The sequence below is a fragment of the Centropristis striata genome, chromosome 5 (genome assembly GCF_030273125.1).
Source record: "Centropristis striata isolate RG_2023a ecotype Rhode Island chromosome 5, C.striata_1.0, whole genome shotgun sequence".
NCBI lineage: Eukaryota > Metazoa > Chordata > Actinopteri > Perciformes > Serranidae > Centropristis > Centropristis striata.
Genome location: NC_081521.1, coordinates 6,374,819 through 6,388,243, shown reverse-complemented (window position 1 = coordinate 6,388,243; position 13,425 = coordinate 6,374,819). Strand labels below are relative to the sequence as shown.

General features: G+C 37.8%; 1 protein-coding gene across 2 annotated transcripts in view; it reads right to left on the bottom strand.

Annotated features, from left to right (window-relative positions):
* Nucleotides 1-575: 575 nt before the first annotated feature.
* slc2a4rg (SLC2A4 regulator) overlaps nucleotides 576-13,425 on the bottom strand; it is a 55,114-nt gene continuing 42,264 nt past the window's right edge. Inside the window, exons 7-9 of one of the 2 annotated variants that reach the window (XM_059332469.1) lie at nucleotides 12,652-12,786; nucleotides 7,705-7,832; nucleotides 576-6,630 (exon numbers count right to left, since the gene is read on the bottom strand). In XM_059332469.1, the coding sequence (XP_059188452.1) occupies nucleotides 6,519-6,630; nucleotides 7,705-7,832; nucleotides 12,652-12,786 (375 nt within the window). In that variant the 3' untranslated portion in view covers nucleotides 576-6,518. The remainder of the gene's footprint in view (nucleotides 6,631-7,704; nucleotides 7,833-12,651; nucleotides 12,787-13,425) is intronic. The other variant, XM_059332468.1, reaches the window with a different exon arrangement.

The window sequence follows — 13,425 nt, the reverse complement described above, 5'->3', positions numbered from 1 at the left end:
AAGCAAGTCAAAGTTAAAAATTAATTATCAGGACATATAGGTGACACATAGAGGTAATGCTGAAAAAACTGATACCAACATGGCATTGTAAAGATTTTTAACAGATTTTTCAAAGGACATAATAGCCAAAGATTTCAGAGGGTTAAAAGTAAAACTCTACTTTTCTACATGTTTTACATTTTGCTTTACTCATGTAAATATAAAAGATTAACATTGACTCTGACGACAGGTTTCTTCCATTCAGGTTTATTTTCTTTCCGTCACATTACATCACATAGATCACATTATCAGCATCATACATGGTCATCCATCTTTCCAAGCACTAGTCAAAGGCTTGACATTCACACAAATACTCCTTGAGTGCACCACTCCTCAGAAAGTGCTTCCTCCATGTGCGTGGGACTGCTGATGAAGACCAGAGGCCGAGCCCACACACAGGAGAAAATCTCGCCCTCCAGTGAAGACCCGAGGCTGACGTCACGTTGCCCTCAAAAGCGATTTGCGCTCTGCGTGTGTGTTTGTCAGGTTGCAATGAGCATCTTTTACATTAAGAGGAAAACAAACTACATCAGCCTTGGGTTATCAGTTACTGAAAGGGAATATCTAACACATAAAACCCTTCAGTGTTGTATCTCCTAACAAAAATAGAACAAAAAAAAATGAGCGATGCTAGACATGCAAAACCTCAAACTCAACCAGACAATCAATCAATCAATCAATCAATGAGAAAACAAAAACAAGCAAAAGTCAGTTTTCACACCAGCCAGTGTAAGGCTCAGTAAAAACCCAACAGGAGAAAAAAAATGGTCATCGAATAAGAGATGTGACAAACGAAAGGGGTAAAAGTTTGGACGAACAGTGAGAGCACGGTAGAAGAAGCAGATAATTGAATGGAGCTGCCATTGCAATGCATTACATTACATTTGATTTGGAAGGAGATCTATTGGCTTTTGCTGCTGCTGGTTTACACACAAATGAAAACTGACATTCAAGAAAGCAGCACATACATGTTGACATGTGGAAATAATAATGAAGGCTTTTTTTGATGCACATTTCAAGGGTTTAGTTTAGCTTAATATACTGGGTAAAGGCTTGGGTGGGACCACAGTAAAGCTGGATAGCACAAGAACAGGAAATGGAAAGAGGAAAAGGTGATCAGGGAAGAATCACTGTAGTGAAAAGGAAATGGGAAGGATGTGTCTATTGGGAAACAAGTGGAAGACACTAAAAGCGTGCTGTCGGTTGGAATGTGCAGGGCAGGATAAAGATTCCCACAAGGGTCAAATTCGAAGGTTATCCTGCCTAACAACAACTTAACGTCACAACCACAAACAACATCCACGACGACAATAACCACACATATTCAGAAAAATGACTATTTGGCAGGGAGAAAGACAAACAGCAACAGTGTGAGCGAGTAGCCCAGATGTCACCAAAAGCGCAAGTTAGTTCTTGTTCCATTATAAATCATCTCATTGCACAAAGTAAGATAGTAAAGCAATACTGCATGGTTGCGTGATTCGATATGACTTAGCAGTGTGGTGACAGCTATGGGTGTTAAAAGATTTGGATACCAAAAAAAAGGAAGCGCTACTGGTTCACTACAGGCAGTACGAACAAGCCAGCAAATATAACAACAAAAAAAGAGACTTTTGTTTTTGTGTGTTTTACATTCAACAGGTTTTGTTTTTCTCCCCTTTGCCTCTAAGCTACAATATACATTGAATCTTTTACGTGTTATGTTCACTATAGCTTCTCGATCGACTTTAAAAAAAGAAAGAAAAATATTCTGAGCAACTATGCTGTAAAAAAGTTTACTTTTCATATAACAAGATAACAACAACAACAAAGAAAACGACAACAATATATGAAAAAAGCCTCACGGTTCTCTTTACGTTGCATATGTACAAGAAAGCCCTGAAACTGCAAATCCATCTAAATCGTCACTGCTTGTCTCATGTCTGCTCTCCATCAACTCTTTCCCTGCACTCCCATTAATAGTCAACTTCAATCTCCAGCTCCTATTTTACAGGTGACAAAAAAAAATCATCACCAATAAAATCTACAAGAGCAACTTTGTACCCACAGTTCTTTCTGGCCTAAATGACACAAGCCGAGCTCTTGGTGATGCGACTTGAGCCTTGATCGTCTCGGGCCAGTTTAGTGCAACTCGAAAAAAAGAAAGGTGGAATAGTGGCGACCACAGGAAGCCGTTAGCTCGACCAGTGCCAACAGTCCCATCAACTGCCGGAGAAAGCATCGGCCTCTCGTCCTGCTGGTGGAATCTAAAAGTGCTTCGGATGGAGAGAGAGACCTGATGGGTTGCAGCTGACACTCCATCAACAACCGAACCGGAGATAAAGAGAATTAAAAGTGGTATCCAGCACTAAGAACAGTATCTACACACCTCAGCTCAGTAAAATGTAAATAAGAAAGGAAGCACAAAGATGGGCTTTACGGATAAAAAGTCTGTGAATATTGTGAAAAAAAAAAAAAATCCTCCAGGCAATGACGCATTGTAAAAGCATCTGTTATCAAGACTGAGACTGGTGTTTTCCCATCACTGAGACAAGGCAGGTGCAGCTTTCGGCCCTTGGCACTCCTCCAAGGAAAGGCAAAGTGACTGACTACCTAAGTACCACACTGTACTTCCCAGTACCGCACTCCTAAAACAGCCAGTATGTTGAGAACTATAAATCTGACACAGAGAGCAAGACATTACCTATCAAGATCACTTGCTAATAATGGGGGACCCCAGAGGTTACACAACCCCCGTATCCCTGACACCCCATTTATTCAACCGGGCAGTGACGACACCCCTCCCGCCCCCTCGAAAAAATTTGTGTATATAAAACGTCCATGTATAAAAACATGTCTTTGCGCAGTGCAACGTAGTGCAATTTCATTAGGTCAGTATACCTTTTTTTTCCTTTTTTATGTTCTTTTCATTGGCACTTTGTGAAGTTTCTGACCGGAAGAGACCGGAAGCTTATCTGGGATGCCACTGGAATAAACGATTTACAGGCAGGATCAAAACAAAGCTGTGGTTTATAATGGGAACTGAATTATTACAACGTGTGTTAAATGTTTTTTTTTACTTCAATGCACCAATTAACAGTCAAATAACTGCTTCCTAGCTTTTATAAAGACGTGATAATGAGTCATCAGTGCTGTTCCCGTATAGGTGAGGACAGCCACTGTGTTTGTGCATGTGTGTGTTTGTCATCCATCGCTATGGTAATCAGGTCAGGTCAGTGTCAGGAGCGTTTGAGGGAAGAGGACACGTAGCAGAATCTACATTCAAAAAGCTACTAACAAACAGCACAAGATCTCTTTCAAAAATACTAATCTGCTGCCACGACTGTGAAAGCAGCACAGAAAGATAGCTGTTTGAAGAGTTTTTCTTCTTTCTCAGGATAAAGGGTTTGACTTTGTTGGCGACTTTGTCATTTTGCGCTTATAAACTTTCTAGAGTTGGTGTTTTAACATGGGTTTCTCCAGGTTTTCTTGCTTCCTCCCAAAGCCCAAAACATGCACACTGCAAAAAAGGTGTGTCTAAAAACAAGATAAAAACACTAAATCTGAGGGAAATGATCTTGCTGCATGGACAGATAATTTCACTTGACAAGATTTCTTAAATTAAGATTGTTAAATCTAGAAATAAGCATGTTGAACGCTTAAAATAATAAATTACCTCTTAAAACAAGATAATTTATCTAACACTTCTAAATCTAAAGTTTTTTTTATCTTGGTGAGAAACAAATAATTTGCATTGCCAGTTCATCGCTGCTTGAAGCTTTAATTTATCTTGTTTTAAGAGTTAATTTCTTATTTTAAGCGTTTAACATGCTTATTTAATCTTTATTTAATCTCAATTTCAGAAATCTTGTCAAGTGAAATTATCTGTCCATGCAGCAAGATAATTTCCCTCATATTTTGTGTTTTTATCTTGTTTTTAGACACACCTTTTTTTGCAGTGTGCAGGTGTTAGGTTAACCTTCTGGATTCCATGAAAGCGCATTACTTTGTGAAAATGAAGCGACGTCAGTTTTAGTTTGATGATGATCGGCCAAGTAAAAAACGGGGATAAGGTCAAATATATTTAGTATAAAAACAGATAACTAGATGTTCTAATATGTTATATTTCTTCTTTAAATTCTTCATTAAGCACAATTGTGTTTTGGGAGTAAAAAAAACCCCCATCATTTTCGAAATCAGATTTTGTGTTGGTTTTTGTTGTTTGTTTCTTTTGGATTCCAAATAAGTAAGTAAGTCAAAGAAGAAAAATAATTTCATATAAAGTCATATAGGTGAGGTTGTGCTGAAAAAATTATACCAACATGGCATGGTATAGATTTTTTAAGTGTCAGAATGAAAATTATTTTAAAAGAAGAGGGGTATTATTAAGTCTACACTGCTCCTAGGTGTCTATGTGAAAATTAATAGGTGTCTGTGTCTATTTATCAGCCCTCTGATTATGCAGCGACCTGTCCAGGGTGAACCCCGCCTCTCGCTCAAATGCCAGCAGGGATCGAAGGGATAGGAGGGAAAAAAATTAAAAATTAATCTCTTTTCTGGGGATCTCTGAATGTAGGAGTTATTCAAACATTCTTAACTATGATTACTGATGTGTATTTTTTTATTTTACTATTATCATTACTATCACCAGTAACATCTGTCTACCCATGTCTCATTAAGACCATGCAGGTGTACAGTTTTAGGCTGGTTACCTCAAAAGAATAACTAGTTAACTTAGTTCAAGGTATTTGTCTTTTTGTAGTGAAACTCCTGTGTTGCAAGAGAGAATCCAAGCTTCTCTGGAAGGTTAAATGCTTTTTTTTTTCCATATTCTTAGATTGATATGCAAAAAAAGTAACACAATGGGCTTTAAAAGTAAAGGGAAATTGGCCAACATTGCTGACATTTGTTAATACAGGTGAATATGTAACATGTATGTGAATTTCTAACTAACTATCTAACAATCAAAAAAAAAATCTACCACTAATATAACTAAAGCTTGGAAAAACAGGCCTGTTTTTTTTCTTTTAGTTTTATAGGCCTCTTCTTAAAAGTAAAACTACTTTTCTACATTTTTTTATATTTTGCTTTCCTTCCGTATCAATCAGTTTACAGTCGACCACCTGCACCGCTGCTCGGCACTGACTTGATTTGATTCTTCGGTTTCATTTCCAAATGTTCGACTGGAGTGAAAGATGATTTCGAAGTATTTAACACAACATCTACTAAAAACATAGGAAAAGTCCTGGTTCCCATGAAGTTTGGCATCTATAAATGTTGCTGGTTTTTCCAAAGACTACAAATTGGGTACCCTCTCTATTTGCAAGAAATAATTTAAATGATTTATGATTGGTTACAATCTCTGTTTTTTTTTTTACCATGCACAAGTTACATCAGTCAGACTTTAAGTTAAAGTTTCAAAGGGCAGTTCATGTATCATTCATTGTGGTAAACAATTTATGTAAGAACATCAGCTGTCAAAGGAAAAAAACTGAGCCTTTCTGCCTCAACTCCCCTTAATAACAATGAAAACCACAGAGCAAGAAAGACATTATTAAATGCTGTAATCCTGCTGATTGCACGGTGCAACTGCTAGTTGCTTCAGCAAGTCACTGCTGAAAATAAACTCTATATAAGAAAGACTTATTTCTTCAAGGTGCATATCTCTAGGGTTCATGGTTAGAGAAGAACAGATATTTTTGTATATTGTGTACATCTCTAAAAATGTTTTTTTTTTTGAAAAGTCAAGAGGAAACTTTTTGTACCACTTTTGTGTTGGGGTTTTGTGCATCTTTGCAAAATTACAAGAAGTATAGCTGGCTGTACTGAAGTTGCTCAATGAACAGGTAGGAGATATTGATCAATATGTACTTAGACATAAGTCGATATCCAATAAGGCTGCAGAAGACAGTAATGCTAGATTCAGGATTTAGCTTACATCTAAACTGTTGGTTGTAAGTGAACAGGCTTTTTGCCTTTGGTACGTTTGAAGTCCCTTAAACAGTGACAATGAGAAACGGATATGCTACAGAGGTCTTACTGAGCAAACCAGGTGTTAACCCTTAAACCTCCAAAATGATCAACCCAATAGGCAGTAGACAACATGATGCTCCAATAATAAACGACAGAATATACCAAAAAGCGTATCTGTAGTCTTTAAACATTGCCTTGAGTTGAAAAGAAACAAAAAAAAATCAAATCAGAAGGTTCCAATTTAAATGTTTTCCTTTTTCATGAGTTTCAGTCTTAGAAAAAGTCTCCAAACCTGCATAAAGTTGTTTTTTTTTTGTCTTTTTCTTTTACCCGCCGGTTTTATTTTGTGTCTTTGTGTCTGGAAACAGAATAGAGAGAAGGCGAACCCCCTGCTGGGCTGGAGGAAACAGCACTGAGAGCTCCGTCGTGAAGAAACCTCCCCTCGTCTCCTCGGTGGAAGAATCCACCTACAGCTGTCACTCCGACTGAGGAAGAGCTCATCTCACGGAAACGGGAAGGGGACTGGATTAGTCGGTGAATCTCTGACAGGCTTTTTTCCAGCGACAGGCTGTGCACCACATGTCTCTCTTCTCCATGCCGTACACCTTTCGGCACTTCTTTGCCTCCCCACGGGGTTTCCTTGGTAACAGCAGATGTGACAGCATAAGGACATGCACACAGACATCCAGACGCCCACACGGGCATAAAAACACACGTATATGTGCAATGGGAAGGCACATAAATGTGTACGTGTGCATGTTGGGTCAGGTGCATCACACACACAAAGACACGGGTCTCTCCTTTCAACAAGTCTAAATAAATGTAATTCAATACAGGGGAGCCATCTTTGACGGGGTCAGTGATTTGATGCAACCATGGTTGTACTTTTTTATGTGATCTGATATCTGATGTGATATGATTCAGCACCATAAAGAGCATCTCAGGACTTAGTGTCCTTGTTGTGGCTGGCTCCTGCTATTTATCAAACCACTCAGACTCAAACCATAGTCACAAAGGGAAAGAAGCTAATATCAGACAAGCATGACATTAAGACAGACAGAAGAAGAAAGAAATATTAAATGTTTTATCCTAAATCCAATCCTGTATTTCAGAATAACTGGAGATACACTGCAAAAAAGGGGTGTCTAAAAACAAGATAAAAACACTAAATCTGAGGGGAATTATCTTGCTGCATGGACAGATAATTTCACTTGACAAGATTTATTAAATTAACATTATTCAATCTAGAAATAAGCATGTTGTATGCTTAAAATAAGAAATTAACTCTTAAAACAAGATAAATTAAAGCTGCAAGCAGCGATGAACTGGCCCGAGCAGAGTGACCTGACAATATTTTGTTTCTTACCAAGATCCATTCATCCATTCTCATCCGCTTATCGGGGACGGGTCGCGGGGGCAGCAGGTTAAGCAGGGCATTATTTAGAAGATTTTGATAATTTATCTTGTTTTAAGAGTTAATTTCTGATTTTAAGTGTTCAACATGCTTATTTCTAGATGTAATAATCTTAATTTAAGAAATCTTGTCAAGAAATTATCTGTCCATGCAGCAAGATAATTTCCCTCAGATTTAGTGTTTTTATCTTGTTTTTAGACACACCTTTTTTGCAGTGTAGCTGAATCAAAACCTTCCCCACTTTCTTCATTTAATCAGCTTCCATAAACACGATAAACAGACTGCAGGCTGCTGCGTACCTGGTTCCTGGAGTTGATTTAGGTGCCGGCGTTATTAAAGCATGGTTCTTGTTAACAGTGGCGTGTGTGCTGGCTGCTGGCTGCCGTTTCTCCCCGATGCTGACTGTCCGGACGTGAGTCACAGGCCCCTGCAAAAGTGGAAAAGCATCATAAAAGGCTTTGTTTCAATATTACACTTGCAGTGCAGTTCTCTTCATTCTACATGACAGATACAAAGAAAGATACAACCTTAAATCTGTCCCTGTCAGAATAAAGTGCACATCCACAATAAAATAAATACACCTCGGGCTGCCTTTAACTCGGCATCCTGCCAACAGCTTACCGGAGTAGAAGTAGGAGCAGCTGAGTCACATTTTAAGATATGTGCTAAGCATTTATATTGTGAAATACAGTGGAAATATGACCAAAACTACTTTAATTAACTAAAGAAAAAACACCATCTGCCTCAGGCTGCAGATTTGTGCTCTTTGGTGTTCACAGTATTTCATCCAGACATCATGATTCTCTGGGGAAGTCTATTCTTTTTCTCTCTTTTTTGGGCCATTGTGGCCGTGCATCACTGTGATTGGCACAGCTCTTACAGAGCAATGAGATCAGTGATGTGTATTTATTGATCACTCAATTCACCATCACCCAGCTTTTTCACTTAGTGCTACTGCACATACATGAACCAAAATAACATGTGCATTATGATTACTTTGAATTCATACATTTACATTTAGCAGACGCTTTTATCCAAATCAACTTACAGTAAAAAAAGGGAACAATCAAGGTATATAATGGTATGTATGGTTTAAGAGTTTTCTGCAACACAACCAAGATAAGACAGAATAACTTGTTACTGGTGAAGCCCTCCAAAAAATGGAGGTAAAATACTTCCTGTAAATGGAGTTGCCATATTTCTAAAAGAAAAAAATATAGCATAGTCTAGTATGTCAAAAAAAGTTATACTGTAGTTTGTCCAAAAATGCCTAAAAAATACCACACTGATCCTGGTAATAGTGTAGTATTGTTCAAAATAATCATAAAAACACCATATTATAGTATGTCCAAAAAAAACCAAACAGCCATAGTATTGTATGTCAAAAAAGGCAAAAATCCCTCATAGTTTAGTAGAATAGCACATTCTTCATGGTAATAGTATAAATATGTACAAAAATTTAAAAAACTGTCATGGTATAGGATGTCGAGAAAGGTTTTTTTAAAAAAAAGTTTACTTCATCCAAAAATGGCCCAAAACGCCATAGAATAGTCTGTTGATAATGGCAATTGTATCCAAAAAAATAAAAAATAAAATAAAAATAAAAACCCACCATATTAAAGTAGGTCCAAAAAAACAAAACAAAAATAAACACTATCCTATAGTATGTCAAAAATGTCCCAAAAAAATGCTATAATCTGAATTTATATGCTTACATAAGGCTTTTTGTGTAACTTAAAAAGTTTTGCCAGAGTGCTGCTGCTCACACTGTTGAGAGATCAATGGGCACTCTCATCACTAGCTGGCTACACAATCCTGACGCAATCCTTTCTGTTCTACCCGGAAAAGCCACAGTTCAAAATCAATTCATATAAAATTCATCTGTACATGTTTTATCTACAACCAGGAGAGTTCACATTACATAAGCTTTTTGTGTCCCCGCAGTGGTTGCCTGTCAGTTTTATTATTGATTTTAAGACCCTTTTATTGGTTTGTAAATCTTTAAACAGTTCTGTGCCGGAGGACGTCTGATGTGCTTTAAGATACAATATGTGGCCCCTCGATCCCTCAGGTCCTCTGACTGTCTCCTGGCTGTCCCAGGAGCCCACACTCTGATTCATGACAGTGCTGCTGCAGCCATTACGGCCCCAGCCTGTGAAACAGCCGACTGGAGGCCCTGATGATGTTACAAAGTGCAGTTTAAATTTTTTACCTGTATTGTTGTAGTAGTTTCACTGCTTTTAATCCTCAACTTTCACATCATTTTCATTCCTTTTCATCATTTTCATTAAATCAAATTTAAAAAAGAGCGATATGACACATAATATTTCTCCTCATCTGGATCCTTGCCATGTCGGTACACTGTCAATCAATATGTGCACTGAGTGTTTGTGTTTGTGTGCGTGTGTGTGTATGTGTGTGTGTGTGCATGTACACTACTGGTCAAAAGTTTTAGAACAAATATGGAAATATGACCTAAACTACTTTAATTAACTAAAGAAAAAACACCATCTGCCTCAGGCTGCAGATTTGTGCTCTTTGGTGTTCACATTATTTCATCCAGACATCATGATTCTCTGGGGAAGTCTATTCTTTTTCTCTTTTTTTGGGCCATTGTGGCCGTGCATCACTGTGATTGGCACAGCTCTTACAGAGAAATGAGATCAGTGATTATTGATCACCATAACCTCTGATCTGAATTCACCTTCACCCAGCTTTTTCACTTAGTGCTACTGCACATACATGAACCATAATAACATGTGCATTGTGATTACTTTGCATTCGTATGCTGAAGATGTTGGCGCAAGTTATCGAGTTATCAACTTACAAGAAAAAAGGGGAACAATCAAGGTATAATGGTGTGTATGGTTTAAAAGTTAAACGTTTTCTGCAACACAACCAAGATAAGACAGGAGAATGTGTTACTGGAGAAGCCCTCCAAAAATGGAGGAGGTAAAATACTTCCTGTAAATGGAGTTGCCATATTTCTATGTGTGTCAAAAAAAGGTTATACTGTAGTTTGTCCAAAAATGCCAGAAAATGCCTAAAAATACCACATTGATCCTGGTAATAGTGTAGTATTGTTCAAAATAATCATAAAAACACTGTGCTACTGCACATACATGAACCAAAATAACATGTGCATTGTGATTACTTTGCATTTGTATGCTGAAGATGTTGGTGCATGTATGGTTTAAAAGTTTTCTGCAACACAACCAAAATTCTACACTGTCTGTGTCTTTGCATGCTGTATAAATGTGTTATTTTTGCCTCATCTAAAATTGTGTAATTTAATATTTCTGCATACTGAGGTCACTAAACATGAACTGCATGAATTGGGTATGACTGGAAAGTTGAGACTCGTGTGAAATAAATAAGCTAAATTGTATTAATGTGTGATGATGTTAGTCCTTGTAGCAGCCATTTTATTGTTGTGACAGGTTTGTTTTAAAACTTGACCTCACTGTACTAAATGTCCTGTTGTGACCAGCCTCATGAAACTTTACAACCACAAACTAAAGAGCCTACATTCAGAGAATGCAATGGTTATACTGACATAAAAGGGTCTCTCAGGACAGAAATGCTCACCATCCAATCACAGAAAAATGCAATTCTTACAGAAATCTCAAAAATGTCATAAATATCACAAGGTTTCTTGTAGACAGTAACCAAGCATGTATTTTTTTGTGGTGTTCCTCAAGGTCGAAAAACACACCAAGCAGTTTGCTGCAAAAATTAAATTGTTCTGGGGCTGAGAGGTGTTTATTTGTTTCGGGCAGGAAGAAATTCTTTGTATCATAGGTCAACCTGTGGCAGGACTGTTTACTGTGTTTACTGTGATTCTTCTCTTGCTGCAAATAAATTGTTCAAGTGTAACAAATGGCATCAGACCAAAAATTGCTGCAATTACTTTATCTACCCCTGAACATTCCCTGTCCCCCACCCCTAAAAAGGGTGTGTGGTGGTTGGTAAGAGATTAATGTAACACTTGCACATTTGGTTTGGTGTGTTTTTATCTGGTTTATGTTTGAATAGAACCCCTAGATGGATTGTGTTGTGTAAAGAAAGGCTGATTTATCTGTATATAAAAAGATGCTGGTATTAACCCATTTAAGCCGGGAAAGCATTACGGCATTTCTACCATTAACCCATAAGAACCCATGGTGACACCCATGAAACAAACACTTTAAATCTTCTATAATCTCCCATATTCAGCTTTATGCTTCACATTAACTCATTAAATCCCTAAGTGACGTATACTCAACACCCTGGTGTGGTGGTCATGTGACTTTAACAGGAAGTGACTTCTCCAAAATGTAACTGTGACTGGGAACAGAAATGTGAAAAAGTAGCTAATTTTTAAAAAGCTTATTTTTTGTTACTTGGCTAAGTTTAAACCCATTTAACAATTCTAAACCGTTAATAGGGAACTGAACAAATTAAAGTCACAATTTTGATATATGTTATGTAGATGCAAAAGACACATTTTCTGCTTACAGAGACACCAATTTGCCTATTTTTTTTCTATTTTAAAACAAGAAATATCATAAACATAAATACCATAAACGGCCAATGTAACGTTCATATGTCAGATCACAGATCTTTGGCATTTGGGGGTAGCATTTTTTTTCTTCTAAAACATCAGAAATGTGTTTTATGTGGTCAACTTATAGAACACATCCTTTAAGGATAACTGGGTCTGGGTTCTTATGGGTTAAAACCAGGGGCGATGTTGCGTTATTCTACCATTAAAGCCGGGAAAGCAGATACGTCGTTTTGTAGTATTTGTCATTTTTTCCCACCTATTTTCGGTCTCTTGGCCAATGAAATGCATCAGAATACAGGTGGAAGTGTCGCAATGCAACATGTTGATTTTTAAAAAAACTTTATTGAAGGTTTGGACAAATAAACTCAACTTCTCATGAAAGCCACAGGTATAAGCTTTCAAATACTTTTTGAATTTCATTTCTAACTGCTACAGAGGCTGAAAAACCTGTTATTTAGTAGAAGCGTTGACACTTCTGTTGAATTTCCAGAAAAACTTCAGGTTTTAGGGGGTTATTTTAAAATCACCTAGGGGTTTTACAGGCATTTTTTCCAGGCGTTTTAGGCCTAAATGGGTTAAGAAGCAGGGAAGATGAACAACAAAAAGAGTGACAAAAAGCTACAAAAAATGGTAACAAGTGGAAACAGCAGGAGAGAAGTTAACATTAAGATAAAAAGGCGTGAGACAAAGCCTCACTCACCGGGACGCCTTTGAAAATGACAGGAGGGGATTGCCACGACACACTGATGTCGTTCCCAATTCCAGGCCCGGTCCCAATACCAGTGCCTAACCCAGCCAGCTCAGGACCCACTGGGATACTCACTGGAGCAGTGGCCTGGAACGTGGACAACCACCCCGCCATAGCCAGGAGGGGACACGACAGAAAAGAGGAGGGACAGGAAAAGTGCAGATAGAAACAGAAACAAAGATCATAAAATGAGCTGGGAAGGCATTTTTTTTCCACCTTTCTACCTCTAAAAATGTGCCTCCATATCAACTCTGATCAGGCATCAAGAACACTACTGTCTGCCTACCACAAAAACTTTGTGCTTTACATAAACAGAAAATGCGTGTTAGTTTTAAGATATACATAAACAACACTGACAGGCACTTGTAAAACATGACACAAACCAGTTTCAAAGACAGCGAGAAGAGTAGCAGAGAGAACATGGAAGTTTGCAGAACAGAGGAGGAGTACAGTGCAATGAGAGGAGAAGTCATTGTCGTTTCCATGCATATACATACAGTCTATTTTCAAGTGCATTTTGTGTTGTCATGGCAACTGGAAGTTCCATACAACCTTTGTGCTGCTGTGAAACACTGAATTCAATATTGGATATCTGAAAAAAAGATTTACACTTTAACCGAATGTGTTTTCTATCTAAAAACCTTTCATTTTATGTTTTTTTTTTTTTTTTACCGCCAAGGGCATGTAAGTGAGGAGTGTGAATGAATTTGTATAGGTTAGAGGGAG